The sequence below is a fragment of the Stegostoma tigrinum genome, chromosome 6 (genome assembly GCF_030684315.1).
Source record: "Stegostoma tigrinum isolate sSteTig4 chromosome 6, sSteTig4.hap1, whole genome shotgun sequence".
NCBI classification, from domain to species: domain Eukaryota; kingdom Metazoa; phylum Chordata; class Chondrichthyes; order Orectolobiformes; family Stegostomatidae; genus Stegostoma; species Stegostoma tigrinum.
Window position 1 is genome coordinate 61,800,670 of NC_081359.1, and position 22,492 is coordinate 61,823,161.

The 22,492-nt window shown below is 40.4% G+C and overlaps 1 protein-coding gene across 1 annotated transcript in view; it reads left to right on the top strand.

The window, feature by feature from the left end:
* The window catches only part of LOC125453326 (transmembrane protein 182-like), a 56,718-nt gene that overhangs the window by 13,883 nt on the left and 20,343 nt on the right, over positions 1-22,492 (top strand). Inside the window, exons 2-4 of the mRNA XM_048532738.2 lie at positions 7,686-7,862; positions 13,279-13,372; positions 16,897-16,992. Of these exons, the coding sequence (XP_048388695.1) occupies positions 7,686-7,862; positions 13,279-13,372; positions 16,897-16,992 (367 nt within the window). The remainder of the gene's footprint in view (positions 1-7,685; positions 7,863-13,278; positions 13,373-16,896; positions 16,993-22,492) is intronic.

A 22,492-nucleotide genomic window follows, 5' to 3' on the forward strand; every position in this document is an offset into this window, starting at 1 on the left:
CTGGTCCATACACGTACAGTGTGTTTGCTGTGTAGTCAGCTGGCTGTAGATGCAACTCTGAAATCACCATGTGCAGTATATTTACATAATTCCCCCATGCCCCCTGGACAAATCCCTACCGATTAACCTGAAAGCAGCCCGTTGGTGCGCCTGTGCAGAACAGCTCATCAACATGACAGGACTGTTACCCATTTGCTGTGCCTGAAGGGCTAACATGCCAACTGGCGAGGCAAGGCAAGACACAATGCTGTGAGCACACAGATAAACACGACGTGAGTGAACACTAAGAAAGTAAGCCCCCAGGCACACTCGCAGCAGGTCTGGCAGCATCTGTGGAGAGAAGGGCACTGGGAGGTTTTGAGGGAAGTAAATGAATAGGTGCAGATGGAACGCAGAGAGATGGAAAGACAGTTCGGCAGGCAGAGCAATGGATGATAAAATGTCAAGGCAAAAGAAAATCTGATAATAGGCACCATAAGTAGGTATATATAGGCAGGGATAATGGGAACTGCAGATGCTGGAGAATCCAAGATAATAAAGTGTGAAGCTGGATGAACACAGCAGGCCAAGCAGCATCTCAGGAGCAAGCAACTGGAAGCTCCAGGAAATTTCTGAAGAGGGGACATAGGTGTTCCATAAAGTGACTGCCCAGTCTTCAAATTTGTGGTGCACACTGCAATGCAAATCTGCTTGCAAAACAGTTTGCACGTGGATTAGGGAGGTGCCATGATGGTTGTGAGGGGTTAGCAAATGTTGGATACCTCTATCCCTGTGGATGAGGGGTATCCATAACTGATGTGTGTGGTTTGTGCCCTGAGATACTGTTTTGATTACAAATAAAATGGACATCCTATGGAGGCCACTAGGTAGCCATTCTGGTTTTCATGTTGGATTTCTCAATGTTTTGCATGTTTGGTAAGATAGGAGGCTAAATATTAATTGGGCCATTAATAAGGTATCCAACAAGTGACATCCCCTTTAATGGGCAATTCACTGCTACCTAGTGAGAAACTCATTGCAGCACTCAGCAAAAAAGATTCTGCCACAACTCCCATGATTGTCCATAGTGCTCAGAAATCGAGACAACAGCTCCCATTGTTCCAGCTTGTTCCTGCCTCACTGAACTAATCTCTTCCTGTGTCTTAGAGACAGTAAGGACTGCAGATGCTCGAAGCCAGAGTCAATAAATGTAGAGCTGGAATATCACAGCAGGTCAGGCAGCATCCAAGGAGCAGGAAAGTTAATGTTTCGAGTTGAAACCTGTCTTCAGGACGATGACTTTGAAACATTGACTTTCCTGCTTCTCGAATGCTGTCTGACCTGCTGTGCTTTTCCAACTCCACATTTGTTGATTCTAATTTCTTCCTGGCTTGATTCCATTTTTTCTCCCCTTGTCCAATCTCTTCTGATTCTTCTGATGTTTTGCGTTGGTTCCACAATTTCTAATTTCCTGGTCCCACCTGCATTCTCTTTACCATGGATGTGCAATCCCTCTCCAAGTTCATCCCTCATCAATGTGCTCTGAGGGCTACCTGTTTCTTCCTTGAAAGGAAACCTGGCCAGTCCCTACTGACCACCAATCTCCCTTGCCTGGCTGAGCTCATTCTCATTGTTAACAATTTCTCTTTGAACTCATCACACTTTCTCCAAACCAAAGGTATGGCTCTGGGTGCCTCCACGGTTATACTTGCTTCTTCATTAGACCTGTTGAAGATTCCTCGTCCCACTTCTACTCGTGTTCTCTCCCACAACTCTAATTACACCAACTGAGTCATCAATTCCTGCTTTAGAAATCTTACCTCCTGAAATCATCCAGTTTCGTGCCTTTTTTTAGGCTTTGAAGTGGTTTGAATGTCTTGCTAGACCATTTCAGAAAGCATTTAAGACTTAACCACATTGCTATGTGCTGGAGTTATATGTAGGTCAGACCAGGTAAGGATGGTTGATTTCCTTCCCAAAAGGGCATTAGTGAACCAGAACACGAGTTGCGCGGTCACCGTTACGCTAGCTTTAACTCCAGAATTTGACAATGTCACAGTGGATTCACACCTATAACTGCAAAGGATTAGCATGGGACTCTGAATTACTGGTTCTCTATGCAACCACTTCCACTGAAGATATGAAGGAGTGGCAAAAACAAATTGCACTTTTTCTGGTCCTGTGAAGGCAAAGAATAACCTGGAAATAGTTGGGGTCTGAAGGAGTTGCTGTATTAACATACCAGCTCATGGCACTGTATGACCTATTGCTCACGATGGAGGTAGCTGCCACTTTCCACTTTGAGTGCAGAACGTTACAAGGCCTACTTGCTCTACTGAGGTAGTGGGAAACCACCTTCTGGTCTAACCGGAAGAATCTCTTTCCAACTTAACAAGATATAGTTTCCTGTATGTTAGCAATAGCGATACAGTCTATATATTGATACAATAGACATTGTTACAGAGACTTTGAGGAGGAATGGATGTTTGGTCTCACTCCTTCAGTATCCGAAGCAATTGTGCACAGAAATCTACATGACATCATTCTTGTAGGTGTTGCGTGTCTCTCCTCAGTATTAACCCATTCAGATGCATATAAATCAGGAATAAGCAAATGTAGCTGACCCTTTTAAGCACTTGTTATTCCTTAGTTTGAGATTTCCCAAAGGTCTTACAAATTTAAATAAATGCTTGTGATTAGAAGAGGACATCACTGGTCATATGTGTCTTGCAGATTATATGAAATGGAAACTTTTCTTTGAATTTGGGACTTCTCAGCAGTCAAAACTTTTCCTTGTTAAACTCTTAGGTTGAAATTTACCAGAAATCGGCTAAATGCCATTTTCACTGAGGTTCATGGAGGGTTTCTCTCCCTGAGGCCTCACATGTTTTCTTACACTGTCATCCCACACTCACATCATTAACAAGGTGCTACACCTCTATGGCACCATCTCATTTGTCAGGCACCATTCTCATCTGATGCCAGTTGGATTCTCCCACCTGCCACAGGCAAAAGCACTCACCACCTCCTGGATATCCCAGGATTCCTGGCACTGCATCACCTTTGACCCCTACTTCTGTCCCGAGTTAAGCGCTGGCAGTCCAGTGTTCTGTTGCACTGTCAATGGACTGGCACAGAAGCCAAATACCAACATCTCTCTGAGCACATCTCACACATGTAACTGCATCACTCCTAATCCAATTACTGCCACATAGCTTACCTGTTCTTAGCCACATCCTATTTTACAACTGTCTCCAATTTTCCCGATGGCCACTGTAACCCAGCATCTTATGATTGTTCAATGTGGCCGCATATCTCCTGCAGGGAAACTTTCAAACAGTTCAGAACATTCATTGTTATCACCAATACAAAACTCAAGTAGAACTCAAAAGAAACAAAAGCTGCATTTGTCTCTGGGAATGGAAAAATACTGTTTGCATGGTGAACACCAACAATTTTACAGTCAATGAGTGATCACTGCACCCAACTCTTATGTACCTACTGCAAATGGATGTCAATTAAAGCCTGTCTGGCTTGTAGCACTCAAAACTCTTGCACGCTGTCATATTGAAGATGATGTTCCTCCTACTCAACAAAATAGCTTTCACTCCCTGAGCTCATCAACCTGCATCACGTTCTCTTTTTGCATGTTGCAGTTTGTGCAGAGCACAGAATGCTAGTATTAGGTAGCATACTTTACCCAGAATGTACGTCAGGCTCTCCCCACTAATGGAAACTCACCTTCAGGTAGTATATTGTCTGTTCCACCCTGATCTGGCCAAGGAAGGGCAGCATTGTGTCCATGCACCACCTCAGTCAGAGGGCTGAGTAATGGCCGTAGAGGTGGCCCTACTCCCTAGTAACCATCCTTGTAAAGCACCTGTCCCCTCTAACATAGTAGGAATGTGAGCATTCTCAAGGATATATGCACCATGGCAATTCCTAGGGTGCCAGACACAAGCTTCAAAGAAGTGGTACTGCTCTGATGATCAGAGATCATGCACATATTGATGGGATGGGACCCTGTTCTATTTTTGCACTCTGCTGTATTATGGAATGGGCCTCCCATCACAATGTGGGTATAATACATTGTGAGCTGCCACTGGGGGAAGCAGCTATGTTGTAAAATCCTGCTACCTGGGCTGACATATTGACCTAGTTCTGCTCCTATATCTTATGGTCTATTTGGCCTTATGTTCAATATCGGTTCCCCTCCTTTTGTGTTTGATTTCTCCCTTTTGCCATCATTGACCCCTCTGCATCTCAGGTTGCTGCTTCCAAACTCAGTGGCATATGACAATAATGTCCCCCTGGTATCAGCAACCACCAACCCCTCATTCACCAATGTTCTTTCTGCCATACCTAGGAATGACCATGACCCACCTTCCTGACTGACTTGGACAGACAGTCCTGACTGATGACTGACCAGATCCCTGACTGCTGTCTGTGCAGATCCCTGACTGATGATCTCTGAATTTCCTGGCCCCTGTAGAGTTGACCATAGCCCATTCCCTTGATAGTAGTGAGATGGACTCTCTGACTCTGACTACTCCAAGCTGAGTGACTGTGTCAGAGCCCCTGGACTGAGAATGGATGCTGCACTTGACTGAGTTTACCAGGACCCTGAGTGATGGTATCCTTCCTTGATTTGACTGAGGACTACACCCCTTAGTTTTTGCAGCATGGCTATCTGGTTGATACAGATGCAGAGTGTTTGTTGTGTGAGGCTGATGGCTTGTGTTGTATGTGTGAGATTAACATAGCCTTGTGCTGAACAGCAACATGGTCACTCCTTAGCTGATGACTGCTGACTTTGACTGACAGCTGCTCACAACCATGACAAACTGCCTAGCTCTGTATCTGCATTTAACAACAAGGCAAGGGAGAAATACTGTGTGAGCCTTTAAGGCCTGGCTGACATTGCAAGGCACTAAAATGTAAAGCAAGGCGGGGTTGCTGTGAGTAACCAAGCTAATATAGTGAGCAAGCAACCTCGGGATGCTGAGACGAAAACATGAATTGCTGGAGAAACTCAGCAAGTCTGGCAGCCTCTGTTATCTGGAAACAGAGTTAACATTTCAGGTCCAAATATCTTTCTTCAGCCTAGAGATACTCCCTGGGTCAGTCCATGAGCTGAATGTCTGCCCCTGAACTTGTAATGTCTTTGCAGCAGTAATGCAATGAAAGGCACAGGCACGTTCTACTGTGTAGAACTGTATTGTAAATGGGTTGAAGATGTGCCATGGTGACGTTGTGAGGCTGGTAGAAATAGGATGCCGATGGCTGTGGTCGTGGTGCACATGTTATTGCTGCCCACATGTCCCCTAGTTCAATTCCAACCTCGGGTAACTGTGTGGAGTTTGCACATTGTCCCTGCATCTGCTTGGGTTTCCTCTGGGTGCTCTGGTTTCCTCCCACAGTCCAAAAATGTCCAGGATAGCTGGGTCAGCCATGCTAAATTATCCATAGTCTCCAGGGATATGAAGGTTAGCTCGATTAGCCATGGGATTCTCTTCAAAGAGGTGTTGTAGGCCAAATGGCCTGCTTCTACACTGTAGGGATTCTATGATTCAATGTCTCAACCAAATTTCCAACATTTCTTGCTATAGTCCACAGTCAGAGGCTGAGAAGACATTGCATTTAAATTCTCTTAGATTTCCATGATCTGAGATATAGTTTCTCTTGAAAGACGGAAGAAGAATCTCTTTGTTTTCACCTTTCACTTTAAGGATGTGTATATTCAGAACAGAGAGCAAGAGATTATAAATGTCAAACTTTATGATTACATCAGCTCGGTACTGGCACAGAGAGTGACGTGTTTGATTGTGAATGTTGCCAATGATCGAGAATGGTGAGCATTAAGGAAGCTATACCTGACATATTCACTTGTGTAAATGATTGGTTCTGCTAGGTTTGAAGGTCCAATTAAAGCAGAAAATACCAAAAGAGTACTTTGACTTCATTTTTCAGAAGGACATGTTGTCATCCTACACAAGCAAGTTACATTATTCTTAAACACAAAGTTTCATAAATTCTAGAGATATTTTCATCCACCAGTACAGCAAGCCTATTCAATACACACTCAATGCTATTAACTTGGCAATTTTCTCAGGATTTAAGAACAACAAGTCTAATTTGCAGTTATTGTCAGATGCTAATCACAAAAATCATTTACTGATTCAGTTAATGGTAAGACATAGTGATACACTGAGTGTTTTTACTGACTCTGTTAATCAATTTAAATACTCTCCGTTAACTTTTGCTCAAATTGCTACATGATCCTTACTACAAGAATTATGTCTATTTGCATAGTCAATATTTAAGCTTAATTTATGCCTTTAGTCAACAAATCGTTGTTTCTGCATGACTTGTTGTCTTGTATACGCATTTTTAATTTTTTGAATTATGTAGTGTGATAATGAAAACATTCCGTAGTAAAGAGTTATAGCGGGGGGTGAAGCATTCAACTAAAAGCATGCACCTGACTCCTGGACATAATTGGTTGTAACATCCCAGTGTCCTTACAGTACAGTCTAGGCTGACACTTCACTGAAGTTGGAGATGATGCGTTTCAGGTGAAATGCCAAATTGATATCCATCCACTCTTTCAGTTGGATATAAAAGATCCTCAGGCACCATTTAGAGATAAGTGTATGTGCAAGAATGGGGAGGGGAAACGTATCTTAATATTCTGATCAATATTTATCTCTTGACTGACCTTGCCAAAGCGTTACCCAAACATAGATCTTGTTACTGTGTGTGGAATCCTGTTCTTTGTTTAACCAGGTGCAGTTAGTGGACTTTGCTGCAATGTATCTTGCAAGGTGACATAATGACCACAAAAATGCTGGTGATTAGACATTTCTTTCTTAATTGTGGGCTAAACTAAGCGGTGTTGCAAGGTTGTGTAACTGAGGATAGAAATTGATTAGGTATAAAACTCAAAATGGCATGCTTAATCTTTGCCACCACCGTGAGCTTCTGTTGTCCTTTGCCATATGCTTCACTCAGTGAACTCAGATCATACCATCTACCTAGTATTCTGGAATACCTGTGCCTTTGCCAATATTTCCCATTAACTTAGTGGACGACATAGCAGAATATGAAATGCTGGATGTAATTTTCCAGTCCAAGAAGCTTTTCTCTTCCTGGAAGATGGACCCATTTGGGGAGATTGAGGCCAATGAGACATCCCCTGAGCCCTGAAGGAAGAGTATACTACTTTGATCTAGTTGTGACAAGGCAAGAAGAATGAGCTACTGCATTGAATGTTCTGCTATGTATTTGGTTTAGTGCAAAGCTTCTAGACTAATTTTGACAGAAACAAATATGTCTTTTTTACACATGTATTTGCAAATCTTCTGGATGATGGACACTACACTAACTCTTGTCAACTATCTCTTTTATTAAGCAGCTAGATCTTGTAAACTTACATGAGAACAGGACATTATTTTTTTACGAATGATTTGGTTGATATCTGAGGTTGTGGCATTTCAGCATCTAGACAGAAAACTCTTTGCCTGTGTATTTAGAAATGTTTAATTTTAAAATTACTAACAAACTGTAATAGTTGCAAGTTGAATATTTATTTCTTTTAAATATTGTCGGAATGTAATAGGTTGTACAAATTACTTAATGGCATTATTGATTTTCACTATGGTTTTTGATGATTAGAGCAACCAATTTTAATCCTTTTTTTTGACCAGAGAGCTCAAATTGCACTAAAACTGCAGCCAACTCCAATACTGAAGCAAATAAATTACCAGCCACGTAATCGAAGTGAGCATGGTGGACCATCTAAAGGACACATTCAGAGACGGAGCATTGCTGAAACGATGAAAAAAATCAAACATTTTCCGGGATCCTACAATCTATTCAAGAAAGTAAGAACAAATTAGCATTGTAAAAAGTTGTCATATTCTGGTGTATTTTATTGTAAATGTCTTGTGATTAATTAAAATACACATAAAGTATGGTATTTCAGGAATATATTCCCTCGACTTTGTACAATGGTGAAAATACCTGTGATACTATAATACATTCTGGAGAAGATGAAAACCCAACACATCACTGTTTCTGGAAGTAATTACATTCCAACAGTGGAGGTGAATGGAATACTGCCTCTACAGGCATGGGAATTCCTAGAAGCCGGGCACTCCGTGAAGAAAGCCATTAATAAACGCATAGAACTCAACTCCATATACTTTCCACTACGAAGGAAAACTGGAAGTGAGGCAATCCAGCTCAACAGACTTCAAAGTTTAAAAACCAGGCAGGAAAACACACCGAAACTTCATAGGTGGCTGCACTGAGGATGTTACCAAGCACGGTAACAAAATGTCTGTGGAACAACAAACCAGCTCGCAGAGACAACCAACCTCAACACCCACAACCCAAGCTACAAATTTACTCCAAAACCTTAGATACTGCCTCTAGTCCAAAATTCAAGTCACAGAATGTAATATGTACTATACACCTTTCATCACACGTAGGAAGAGATATGTAGAAGCAAATGTGAGCTAGAAGCCACATGGGCCTGGTGCTCTCACCTCACTTGCCAGTTACAGACTGCATCAGGTGGTGAAAAAGACTCATTCCAGGTTGACGTTTAGTCAGAAGTCAAACGGGTGTCAAAGGCTCAGTGAGTAAAGTTGACATCTTTGATGAGCAAGGGAAAAAAATTTTTAAAAAGTCACCAGAGTTACATCGTGGAAAAGTAAGTGAAATACATACAGGTCAGGCTATTGCACATATGATTGACAATCAACAATTCTTAATCTTGAGCATGTGTATGTGATTTCACCTCAATTTTTTTTTCAAATGGCTGCAGGAGTTAAACTATTTAATGTCAAGGAACTACTGGTCAAAGAATAACCATTATCCCATGGCCATTCAAGTTCATAGCATAACTGTGAATGGCCTGTCATGGAGAACAGGTTGAAGAAATTTCGTTCAATGGATAACCAGAGGAAGATTTCAAAAGAAGAGTCATACTAGCCTTGAAACATTAACTCTTTTTCTCTCTCCATGATTGCTGTCGGACCTGCTGACTTTCTCCAGCACTTTCTGCTTTTATTTCAGGTTTCTAGTATAAGCAATATTTTGCTTTTATTTGAGGATTTAATTGGGCTTCCGAGACACACGACAGAATGCAAACAGAAGACAATATCCACTAAAATGAGCTATGTTGGCAGAAGAGAATTATTTCATGCTGACAACAGAATGCAAACCATCTACTAGACAGGGTTGATAGCAATATTTTCTAATCCTATCGAGGCTGAAAGTGGCTCAGACAGCAATAATCAGCAAAGCTTACAAGAGCCAATGCACTAAATGTTCTAACTGCTATAATTCAGAGTGAGACACAACTGGCAAACAGATCAATGCTCAGGTAGTACAAATGATAGAACCAATATTCTAGTTTTAACAATGATACAATCACAAAGGTAAAATGAAAATCTCCAACAGAACGAAAACAGTCTAATTTTCTGGCAGATTGAGAATGAAAATCAGCTTATGTACATTGACATTTTGGTGCATATCAAACGCTATGGAGTCCACTACCGAGATGGGATGCCCAAGATCCGCAGATTGCGGGTATGGTCAAAAACAAATTCAGGAAGTGCTGGAGAAACACAAAAGGTCCGGCAGCACGTGGAGAGAGAAAGCAGGGTTTACATTTCAGGTCCAGTGACCCTTCTTCAGGAAAGCCTTCAGCTCTGATCAAGAGTCATTAGACATGAAACATTGATCCTATTTTCTCTCTAAAGATGTTGCCAGATCTGTGTGTGTTCTCCAGCATGCTGGTTTTGTTTCAGATTTCTAGCATCCATAGTTCTTCATATTTTATGTCAAAAACAAAATGCATGGTCCAGGTATCCAGGATATTGTAAAAAAGAAAAGGCCTGTTCAAACAGAACAGTCATCTTCTGCAATGGAAATGATTGAGATTAAAGGTCCTCCAGAAATTACAATGTAGTAATTCCATGTTTTAGAAGGAAATACGTCCTCACTGAAGGAAATCCAAGAAATAAAATGTCCTCCAGGTCAAAGGGACTAACAGCCCTCACACTATCAAGAGAATTGTCAAAGTTGATAAGGTTCAACTCAGAGATCTATCTTCCTAGTCCAAAGGTAGCATATTCTGATAGAGTAGTAACACCTCCAGACCAGCTGAACTTGTGAAGTCAAAGACTCAGAGGGGGAGATGGAGTTGTGATACATATAGTTATGAGCACAAATACATAAACATTGATTATGAAGAAAGCTTGGAGAGAGATTTTATATTAGGGTCTGAAAGGGTTAATACTGAGGAATGCATTATCTCAATATAATGATGTCACATTGACTCAGGCAGGAGAAGAGTTTCTGATCTTGCAGAAGTCACGCCAAACATGAGGGTAATAATGTCTATCACAGAGATATAATTCATACACAGAGTCATAGGGATATACAGCACTGAAATGGACTCTTTGGTCCAACCCATTCAGGCTGACAAGATATCTAAGCTGATTGAGTTCCATTTGTCAGCATTTGGCCCATATTTCTCTAAACTCTTCCTATTCACACTATGATCCAGATGCCTTTTAAATGTTGTAATTGTACAAGCCTCCACCACCTCCTCCGGCAACTCATTCTTAATAAAATGTTGCTATTGGGTACCTTTTAAATCTTTCCCCTCTCACCTTAAACCTATGTCCTCTAGATTTGGATTCTCTGACCCTGGCAAAAAGACTTTGGTTATTCACCCTATTCGTGTCCCTCAGGATTTTATAAATCTCAATAATGACACCCCTTAGAATCTGATCAGCCTCTCCTTCCAGCTCAAACCCTGCAACAATGGCAATGTCCTTATAAATCTTCACTCAGCCCTTGCAAGTTTCACAACATCTTTTCTTTGGTAAGGAAGATCAGAATTGAATGCAGTATTTCAAAAGTGACCTAACCAATGGCCTCAACATGACATCCTAACTCTTATACTCAATGCACTGATCAATAAAGGCACATATACCAAATGCTTTCTTCACTATCCTATCTACTTGTGACTCCACTTTCAAGAAAGTATGAACATGCACTCCAAGGTCTCTCTATTTGGCTAAACCCCTCAAGACCTCACAAATAACTGTATAAGTCCTGCCCTAATTTGCCTTATCAAAATGCAACACCTCACATTTATCAGAATTAAACTCCATCTGCCACTCTTCAGCCCATGGGCTGATCTGATCAAGGTCCCTTTGTGCTGTGAGACAACCTTTCCCACTATCCACTACCACCACAATTTTGATGTCGTCTGCAAACTTACTCACTATTCTTCCTATATTCACATCCAAATCATTTATATAAATGACCAGAAACAGTGGACCCATCACCAACCCTTTAGGCACCCCGCTGGTCACAGGCTCCTGGTCTGAAAATCAACTCTCCACCACCACCCTCTGTCTCCTACCTTCAAACCAATTTTGTATTGAAACGGCTAGCTCTCATGTACATATTACATGTAATCTAACCTTACTAACTAATCTACCATGTGGAACGTTGTCAAACGCCTTGCTGAACTCCGTGTAGACAACGTCCACCACTCTGCCTTCATCAAATTTATTGTTGCTTCTTTAAAAAACTCAATCAAGTTAGTGAGACATGATTTTTCTCATACAAAGCCATGTTGACTATCCCTAATCAGTCCTGGCTCTCCAAATACACATAAATCCTGTCCCTCAGAATCCCCTCCAATAACTTATCCACCACTGACATCAGGCTGACTAATTTATAGTTCTCTTGCTTCTCCTTACCACCATCATTAAATATTGGTACCACATTAGCCAACCTCCTATCTTCCAGCACCTCACCTGTGGCTATTGATGATACAAATATCTCAGCAAGGGGCCCAGCAATCGCTTCCCTAGCTTGCCACAAAGTTCTGGGCTACACCTGATTGCTTAAATGCAATAAGCCACATATCATTTCAAACAAGATCTCTTTTGAAATACGACGTGGTTTCCTGAACCACATTAAACCACACAAGTTAAGCCCTTTTGACCTCAAGAAGCAAATCTACCTGGTGTATCTTTCGCTAACATGACTGTGGGAAGGATTCATCATACAGCAGACATGATGGACTGAAAGGCCTGCTTCCTTCCTGGACTCATTCTACTGCTGTTTAAAAAATCCACTCCAGAAATCTCGATGACCAAACAATCGAGTTTTATGATTAAATTCAATCGTGTATTATTTAAGCTTTACAATTCTACTCAGACACAATGGATGGAATTTGATCAAAAGGTAGGTGGGTCACTGCTTGGACTAAAAGCAGGTCCCAATCTTCCATAGTGAATGGAATATTTAACTGGTTGGAAACTAACTAAGAGGTTGCTGCCACAGATTAACAGTTCAGCAGCAAGAGGATCACCGCTAATAGAGGTGACATCTTGTAAGATGGCAAGAAGGATGACAGGGCACTTCCAGGCTGAGGACCCCTTGCAGGCAAGGTTTTTTTTCTTTTACTTACTGTGTTGGTGACCCCATAATCAGGTAGGGTGCCTGGAAGAGGTAGTGCCGCTGCGCTGGCTATTACCTATGGGACCAGTGCGGGCGGCAAGCTCTCCCTGGGCCATTGGGCAACCATAAAGGAGACTACTCCCACAGAGGGAATCAACGAGGGAAAATCTGGTTAGCATGGGAAATAGCTTTTAATTGGCTACTTAAATTGGGCTCCCACTTCCAGTCAACAGTTGACTGCGTCACAATGCTTTCCACCCCTGAGAATATCCTGAGATTGTGGGGAAGATAGTAGACCCCCTTTCTAACACCTTCAGCTGGCTTATTACAAAGCCCCCTCTCCTTCACAGACCTTCTGGAGAGAGAGCTGGTAAAATTCAACCTGTAACGATTTGGCGTAAATTTCACAGAATCCTGTTCTTCAGAAAGATAGAGGAAATAAGTTTGTTAGTGTTAACCTCGTCTTCATTCTTGCATGTGTTCATGAAATAAGTTAGCAATTGGATTCACTTGAGAGATGATGTAATTGCAAAAGCTTCCAATCCTGCATTTTTTTGCCTGGAGTTGGTGCTTAAGGCATACGATTTGAAAAAGACAGGGAATTTGCCTTTTTCTCAGCCTGTGACATACTCGACCTTTATAATGCTTGATAACTTTACTGTGTTACTAAAGATATAAAACTTGAAAAATAGTGTTTCTATTCAATTATGGATGTACTTTAACCTTTTAGACTTTTCATTTCAATTCAAGAGATGAAAAATGGTTTTTATTATCTTAAATAAAGTTGCAGTTGTTTCTCCTCAGGCATCTGGAAAGACGTTTCACTATGAAGGTTTCTTCTGGAGTTGTACAATGGATGTACGGCATGTTGAGGACAGTTTTTCAACATACGTGTTTTGTGAGTGAGCTGACTGTTTTAGTATACATTGGACTTAAAGAGTTTCTTACAGACTGCAAAGTGCAGAGCATTTGAAATACAGAACCTTCACAAGATATTAATATTAACAATAAGCTATACATGGCTGCTTCGTTGTAAAGTTATAAATTCAGCCTCTTCTGTGGGTTTAAAGCATATCTACTTTTTCTAAAGCAATTTCTCCCACTTCTTTATAATAACAGAATTATTTATATGGTCTTTTAAAGAATTCATTCTGGTTTTTACCAACACAGTAACTGGCTGAACTTAAAAGTAATTAATTAGATGTGATTTACTCTGCAACTTCCAGAGGGCACAAGTTCACCGCATAAAAGCAAGGGAGCTGTCCCATAGTAATCAGGTTGAGGTCTTTTTCTATTGCATATTTGGCGACTTAGAATTAATTTTACTTTTTAAACATTGATCAATCATTTTCTTTTAAATGCAGTTGAAGAATTATTGTAATTTGCTTGTTAATTTATTGGCCATCCTTTGCTGAACCTCAGACTTTTAAAAATCTAATACCATCCTTAATTTTTCTTAATTACTTAACTGTAAACTGCTTTTGCAATGTCGTTTTCTGAAGAAAATTGATGTCTAACTGATGACATCAGCTTAGGTGGAGTTTGTACAAATCCAACATTAACTCTTTCAGAGCCATTACTTCATACAACTCAGCCTCACAAAATGTAAGAAAACAAATAACCTGATAACCTGCTTCAGAAATATAAGTCGAGGAATAAATCTTAGCCACATTTCTAATTTAGTCTGGGAATTTAAAACAAAATATATTTTGAAATTCCATTCATGCCTCTTTCCTACTCTTTCTTACGCAGTAAGCCTTCATCAATTCTAGATTGAGTGAAGTTAGGATAAAAAGAATTTCTCTGATTTGTAATATTGATCCTGTGGGCTGTGCTTCATGGACGAGAATTTAGAATAGAATCCATACAGTGTGGATGTAGGCTATTCAGCTCATTTAGTCCACACCAACCCTCCAAGCACCATCCCACCCAAACCTAGCCTCTTATCATATCCCTATCATGGCTAATCCACATAATCTACGTATGCCTCAATGCTATAGCATGGCCTATCCACCTAACCTACATATCTTTGGTCTGTGGAAAGATACCAGAGCAACTAGTAGAAACTCATGCAGACACAGGGAGAATGGGAAAGCTCCACACAGACAGTCACCTAAGGCTGGAATTGAACCTGGGTCCCTGGCCACTGTGAGGCAGCAGTGCTGACCACAGGGCCACCACACTGTCCCAAGAGTTCAAGAGCGCATGAAACCACTAAGAGATAAAGAGGTGGTGTGAGCACAATCCGCCCGGAGGATTCAACTGGGTGGCTGACCTCATCAGATTTGACAACCTGCTGAATTTTAATTTGACGATAAAATATTCCAAAGGACATCATCAGTTTGAGTCCAGAATAATATTGAGAATGACTAAAGTGTGCAGCTTGTGCTACGTTTAGCATGCTTTAAAGAAAAAGAGTTAGGACAAGGAACACAGGGAGCATAATTATAAATTGATACAATGATGTAAAATAGATTATTGTGAATCAATTGTCCGTTAGAATTCTTGTTCTATTTCACTTTAGGCCCATCTCTAATCTTTCCTTATCTCCTCTGGACACTCCCCTTCTCTTATTCTTCTGTAAGCAGTTTTATTTTTCATTGGTGTTGTAAAATGCCTATAATCTATTTGCTGAATTTTTCCCGTTCAAATTATTTTCTCGCTTTCACATACAATTTTAGTCTCATTTGTAGCAGAGCAAATTGTCCACCATTGGTGCCAACCTTGATTCCAAGCATACGTTTTGACATTCAGGTCAAAAAATGGTGAGTTCAGTCACACTGAGGAACTGGGTGCACATTCCAGGCTGATGCACTTCAGTGGAGTACCGACAGAGTGCCGCGATTGAGAAGGTGCTAGTCTATAGTTTGGTTATTTCACTGGGGTCCCTCCTTACCCTTCAGCAGGATATAAAAGAGGTGTCCTAATAGCCTATCTAACATTTATTCTTCAACTAATATTTCTGAAGCAGATTATCTGCTTCTCTGTTTTCTTATATTTTGAGACCCTGTAGTGTAGAAGTTAACGTATTGTATAATGGTGACAGTGTGAAAAAGTTATTGTTGCATTTGTATTATCAAAGCCCCGATGATGTAGCAACGTCTTTGAGTGAAGAATCAATTAGTCTTGCATGAGGTACCAGTGGAAGCATCATGATATACCTGGCTCCCAGAATTCATAATTGTGCCAAACTAGTTAATCTTAATTGAATGTTTTGATATCATGCAATAAAATATACCTTGCTATAGGTAAGTGTCTGCTGTTCAGAATCTATGCTGGTTTACCCTCTACCATGGATAATTAGACTACCCTTTGGACTTATCATGGAAAGGAGATTCATAACATCGAATTATCCCAACCACATTACAACAGTAACTACACCTCACATGTACTTCATTAGCTGTAACGTACTTTGAAAACCCTTGATCATAATATCTTTGGAATTCCTGAAGAGGTATTAGAAACAGAGTTCTTCAAAATGTTAAAGCAAAAGTGCATGGATCTTTGTTAACCCAGGGTTTAGGAGGCTACAGAGGCATGTGGGAATGTGGTTTTGAGCTCATAATCAGATCACCCTAAGAACCATAAAATCAAAGAATAATAGAATCTCTACAATGGAGAGATTTTCTTACCAGGAGAAGTTGAGATTGTTGGCTTGTACTCATTGGAATTCAGAAGAATGAGAGGAGACATTATTGAAAGGGTCAACGCAGAGAGGTTTTGTTCCATCATGAGAGTATCAAAGACCAGAGGGCCTAATCTCAGAGTAAGTGGGTGCCCATTCGAAACAGAGATGAGGAGCAATCTTTCTCTCTTGGAAGGTAGTCTATCTGTGGAATTCTTTACCACATAGGGCTGTTGAGGCTGTTTTGTTAATGATATTCTGAAATAGATTTTTGATCAGTAAGGAAATCAAAGATTACAAGGAAAATGCAGGAGTATGGAGCTGAGGATTATCAGATCAACTATGAATTAATTGAATGGTGGAGCAGCTTTGATGGACTGAATGACCTACTCTTCCCCTACTTGGTTTTATGGCTTCTACAGGAGTTTAGAAGAGTAAAAAGTGACTTGATTGAAGTGTGTAAGAATTTGAATTGCCTTGAGAAAATGAACGTGGAAAGGATATTTCCTTTTGCGGGTAGGTCTAGAACAAATGAGCACTATTTTAAAATTAAGTATCATTTTTTTAGGGCCAAGATGAGGAACATTTCTTTTCTCTGAGCATTGTGTGACTTTTGACTGGGAAATCAAAGGCTATTGGCGTTGATGGGAATGTAAAATTTGAAACACAAACAGGTTAAATTATGATCTTTTTGAATGGCAGCTGGTCTACTTCTGTTCTTATTTCATACATTTGAATTGAAAGTAATATATTGGTTTGAGTTAATGCAGCTCATGTCTTCCACCTTCTCTATTTAGTTGAACATGCTCCTTCAAAAAGCTGTATTGAAGCTTACCACCTCCCATTTCCAACAAGACTGAACCTTAACAGCTCAGCTTATGACTCTGCTACTGGTAAGCATAATATTAGTTAATACATTGTAGCCAAAATTGGTTTGCATCTGTATATTGATATCAATGTAGAACTGCTTGGTTGTCTCAGAAATGGAAAATTTTGTTTGGAAAAACATTCAATATGCTAGGTAAGGTGAACTTACAAAAGTACAATCAAATGCATGTTGTAGAACATCAAGTAAGTGCCCTATTGCACCCAAATGTAAAAAGAGACAATCAGTTTGGATTTATGTAACCCACATTGCTCAGACCATGGTAGGATTCCACCCAATGTTCTTTTAAGCTGTTGGAGAAAATTGGCTGCCCTGCAAATCTGCTCAACTGATTTCCACTTTCCAGAACTATCTTATGGGTAAAGTCAACTATGATGAGTCTACATTACAATCTTTTAAGATCAAGTAGTGGGGTTGAAGACGATTATGTTTCAGTGCCAACACTCTATGGCATATTGTTCTTTTTGCTGCTGTCCTATGCCTGCTGTTCATCTACAAAAGTTTTCAATTTACACAGCAGAACTGATGGAAGACAGTTTAACCTTGTAAGCCTGATATTCAAAAGGATGGATGACAAGTCCTCAATAGAGAGGTACGCCATCTGACGATGCTTATTAGAATTCTTATTGAGGAGCACCTTTAGTGGCAAATGGACCAACCCTTACACTTGGAAAGAATCTGATATAGCCATCAGCATTAGGAAGACAAAAGAAATGGTCCAGGATGTTGCCATATTGATATCTACCAATGTTGGAGATTGGTGGCAGTTTCACATATATAGGTTATACGGACCCCAGGATTTTACCACTGAAATTAACACAAACATTGCAAAAGCTACAGTTGCCATGCTAAAGCTAAGTAAGGGAGTGGAAAGATCTGGAACACCAACCTGAATTTATAAACTCTACATCCTCAGAGCAATCCTCCACAGTAGTGCAGTCTGGACAATATATGTCAGGACAGTTTCCATTTGCTATTTCTGATATACTCTTAGCATCTCTTGCTGGGACATCATCAGGGACTTGGGGGGTTCTGAAGTTTGCTTATTCCATTTGGCTGTTTGATCCATTTTGCCTGTTCCCACATTCAATATGATCATGGCTGATCCTCTATCTCAATGCTAAATTTCTGCTTTTTCTCCATACTCCTTTGATGCCTCTAATATGTAAAAAATTATCAGTATTGTGAATTTGCAGACGTAGCAGGAATCAAACAGCAGGCACAAGAATCTTTACAAATCCACGTACAGTTGATGCACACAACAGATACCATCACTGGTAGAAATTATTCAATTATTTCAACTGTTCCCAAAATTCTATCCCTTTTGACACTATATTTGACCAAGTTTCCAGTCACCTCTTCTAACTCATCCATTAAGGTCCAGAAAGTGCTGGAAGCCCTAAGCAGGTCAGGAAACATTTGCAGAGATAGAAGCAGAGTCAATATTTCAGGCTAGTAAACTTTCATCATATCAAGAAAATATCTGCTGGATATCTAGATGTCTACTCCGAGAAGACTCACAGGTGAGATTTGAAAATGGTAGAAATTGACAGCTAGAAGACAGTTGTGGACCTCTGAAGGTTGACTTTTTGGAAGGATATTCGAAAAGGTGAGACAAAATAGAACGCTGAGTTGGCCGAGTGAGCCTAGAAAAAATAATGGCCAGCAAATCACGTGCCTACTAAGTGCACTGACTTCTGCAGCAAATATTATGGGGACTGCCATGTGATTTTGGGGTCCCTAGGTCACACTAAACAATGCTTCACTCAGAATTGATCATCAAGTTGGAAATCATTATCACGCGAGACAGAAGTATGCCACAAGTCTACCGGGCTACAATTATCAACAAGCCCCCGTCCTTCCTTAAAGAATTCAACCAAGTCCTGAGCCAGGATCGCTGCATCTAAAAGTTACATTGGATTTCCCAGTTGACTTATTTTCTATTCAAGTGATTCTAAATCTAATGCAAGACAGACCCATTTTGGTGTGGTGATGTTTGTGTGAAATTATACTAAAAATCTACAAATATAGTATACATCTAAACAAAAAGCATTGCATTTTCTGAGCCAGAATCAATGTTTCTCTTTTTCAGAAGCTCAAAGAATGATTTTGTTTAGACTGTTGAACTTAACAGCTTAAAAGTCCTTAGAAGGTCTGACTTGGAGCATTTTTTGTCCCTTTTCAATTGCTGCATCATTTCAATTTATGGAGTTCAACTTCAACCTAAATATTTCACTCAATGTGTGGAATTAAATGCCCACTCCTGAGGCAAGTTCACATTTGTGGATATCTAAAAAAAGGTGCAAGGTTGTTGGTGCAGAAGGAAAAGATTCTAAAACTCATAAATGAGACATAATCATTTGACTCATCGTGCATACTTAGAAATGAAGATCCAGTACAACCAGAACATTACAATCTACAAATTTTCTTTTGGAGGGTGAGGACTACTCAGCGTTCTCTAGTGGTGGGCTGATTGCCTGATGAAGCGCATAAAAAGCAAACTCAATTGAGTCTGTAGTTGCGGATGAGCCCTTTGTTCAAACTTTGTCCAAAGACAATCAATGCCTGACTGAATGAACTGGCAATGTGAAATGTGGGAGGGGAGAGAGGGCGTTGAGAGCAACTGCTCTTTTCTCCAAGTCCCTACACTGCCTAAGCAGGAACCCTTTGCTCACAATCCCCATTCAAACTTCACTAACCTGCGGTCGAAGTCACTTGCTGACCCTGGACCTCTGGTGCTGGAAACTGACTCTGCCCCTTGTGGTGATGATGGCAGACATGGAGCTCTCAGCCTCTCATTGACTCAGATCTCTGTCCTCAGGATTTCTTCCCTGGGGATTCTTGATTCCAGATGAATCCGGCTACTGGCCACCACAGTGCCTGGCTGGCTGTTCAGCTGCTGGATGAATCTCCCGTACCCTGGATTAAATTTTGCCACTAGTTACTTAAAGTGATACTTTGTAGCTGTGCATAATGCCCATGACACTTATGATTGGAAAGTAGTCTGTATTGAGTATGGGTTTGAAAGGCTCTGACTTAGTGCACCGACCAATGATGTGATGAGGACTGGTGAGCCAGTCTGTAAGTTGTGTGAAAGATTCAAAGCCAGGAGCAGGACCTCCTATGAGAGACTGTAATAACGTATCCCATATCTTTATAACATGGAATAGCTGCAGAGGTCCAATGAACTATATCCTGTTTTCTATGAGGGACTCTTTTAGTTAGATCAGAAGGAGGTTAACATTGTTCAGACTAGATTCTGTGGACCCTGGAAGTATGGATACCTAGAAGCTGTTCGTGGCGGCACATACAGCATTATGTATAGAAAGGTTGCTCTGTCTGTCTCCTCGCCACCTATCCTCTCCTTTATCCATCTTCTATCCACCTCCCCCTCTCTCCCTATTTAATTTAGAATCCCCTTCCCCTCCCCCACTTCTGAAGAAGCGTCTCGACCCGAAACGTCAGCTTTCCTGCTTCTCTGATTCTGCTTGGCCTGCTGTGTTCATCCAGCTCTACACCTTGTGATCTCCCGCATCGGCAGTTCCTGCTATCTCTGTAACAATCTTCTATATAGAAACCTCAGTTATGTGAACAACTGAAAATGGGTTTGTGTTTAGTAAGTGGCTGTCACTTTTGACAAACATGCAACAGATCCATTTTCTCATAATGTCTTGTGTTATTGTTGTGTGCAAATCCTTTATTCTTCTATTGCTGATTATAGTTAACATTTACATGGATGTATGGCTTCAATAGCTTTCGGCAGCTGTACTTGGCTGCAGCCTACTTTTGAGATGAATGCCTCTCATCCTTAAGAGCCCTGCAATAACTTGAAATACAGGTAAAACAGATCTGAAAGGTTGAGAACTGCTGGAGTTGTGAAATATATCCCTGTCACACACTTTTGGCTTAGATACTTGACTTTGTATTTATCTTTAACTGCATTTATCAACAGATTTGTTATAAATGTGTAATGCGAGTAGCACCAAATAATTTGCACAGAAATCTCTTAAAAATGAATATGAACTATTGCTAGGCAATTGTTATCCTGAACTTGAATAACTTTAGAAACTCCATTATGAATGTAGTCTTTGAGAATCTGCAGTAGTAGTGTGGCATACAAAATTGCCACTACACAAAAAAATGCCACTTCCTTACGATCGCTATTGTTTCAGGAAGACATTTTACTGAATATAAAATGAAAGCATTGCAGATGCTGTAAATCAGGAACAAAAGCAGAAGTTGCTGGAAAAGCTGAACAGATTTGGCAGCATCAGTGAATTAAAATCAGAGTTAACATTTCTGGGGCAGTGACCCTTCCTCAGACAACTTACTGTTTCTGTTCCAGCCACCCAATTTCATGTCATCTTAATTGTAATGTATGCGGTCAAAATTGGGATTGGCTTTTACAGTGATGTCTAGATTAATATATAATTAATATTAACACTTCATAAATGAAATCGTCATGATTTACATCTTGGAAGTTAACCAAGTCAAGTATTGACATAGAGATTTTACTGATGTAGTCATCGAGCAAGCGTGCTCGAAGCTTCTCTGATGTTAACTGGAGGCCTTGGTGCATGAGTTGGGCAAGAGGAGAGACTTCTTATATCCAAAATGGGTGAGGAGAAAATGAAACTTTGTGAAGACATTGGGACCAAATAGCCACCACTAGCAATGTGAGCACTTACCACAAATGTTTAAACCACATTTCCAAAAGTATGTATTTCCCACTGACATTCAATGATACCATATTTGTGAATTCCCCATCAGAAACCTAACTGCAGCAAACAAATAAATTCTGTGGCAGACAGTTCAGAGATTGCACATTCTGCTGTGAGTGTGTGATGAGTTGATAGAATCAACCTAAGCGATGCACATTAATTCTCCCATTTAAGAGAAGTCAGAGCTTTCTTTTCATTCCAACAGATAGGGAATAGAAAATGAAACTCTTTCAATTTGATCCAGAATTGAACATGGGTAGGAAGATCCAATGACCAACATATTGCTGTGCTTAAACACAGAAAATTTTGCTTTTTTTTTCTCACTTTGTCATGCTCATCATGGTGAGATATCAAACTTTTATACAATATCTCCAAATATAGAAAAATGAGCAGTTAGTGATGAGCAAACAGCACTGTTGCTTATGCATTTACCCAGAGATCTCCTGTGAGATCTTGTATGAGAAGCAGTTGGGGAGGTGTTAGCCTAATGGCGCAATTGCTTGACTATTGATCCAAAGACCCAACCAATGGTCTGGGACCTGGGCTCAAATCCTGCCATGGCAGATGGATTTCTTGACTTAAGAGTCTAATGATGAACATGAAACCATTGTTGCTTGTCAGGAAATTCCCATCTGGTTCACTATTGTCCTTTTAGGGAAGGAAATTACCATCCTTACCTTGTCAGGCCTGCACATGACTGGAGGCCCACAGCAATGTGGTTGACTCTAACTGCCCTCTAGGCAATTAAGAATGTGCCAGTGAATCATCCTGTGAATGAATAAAAGA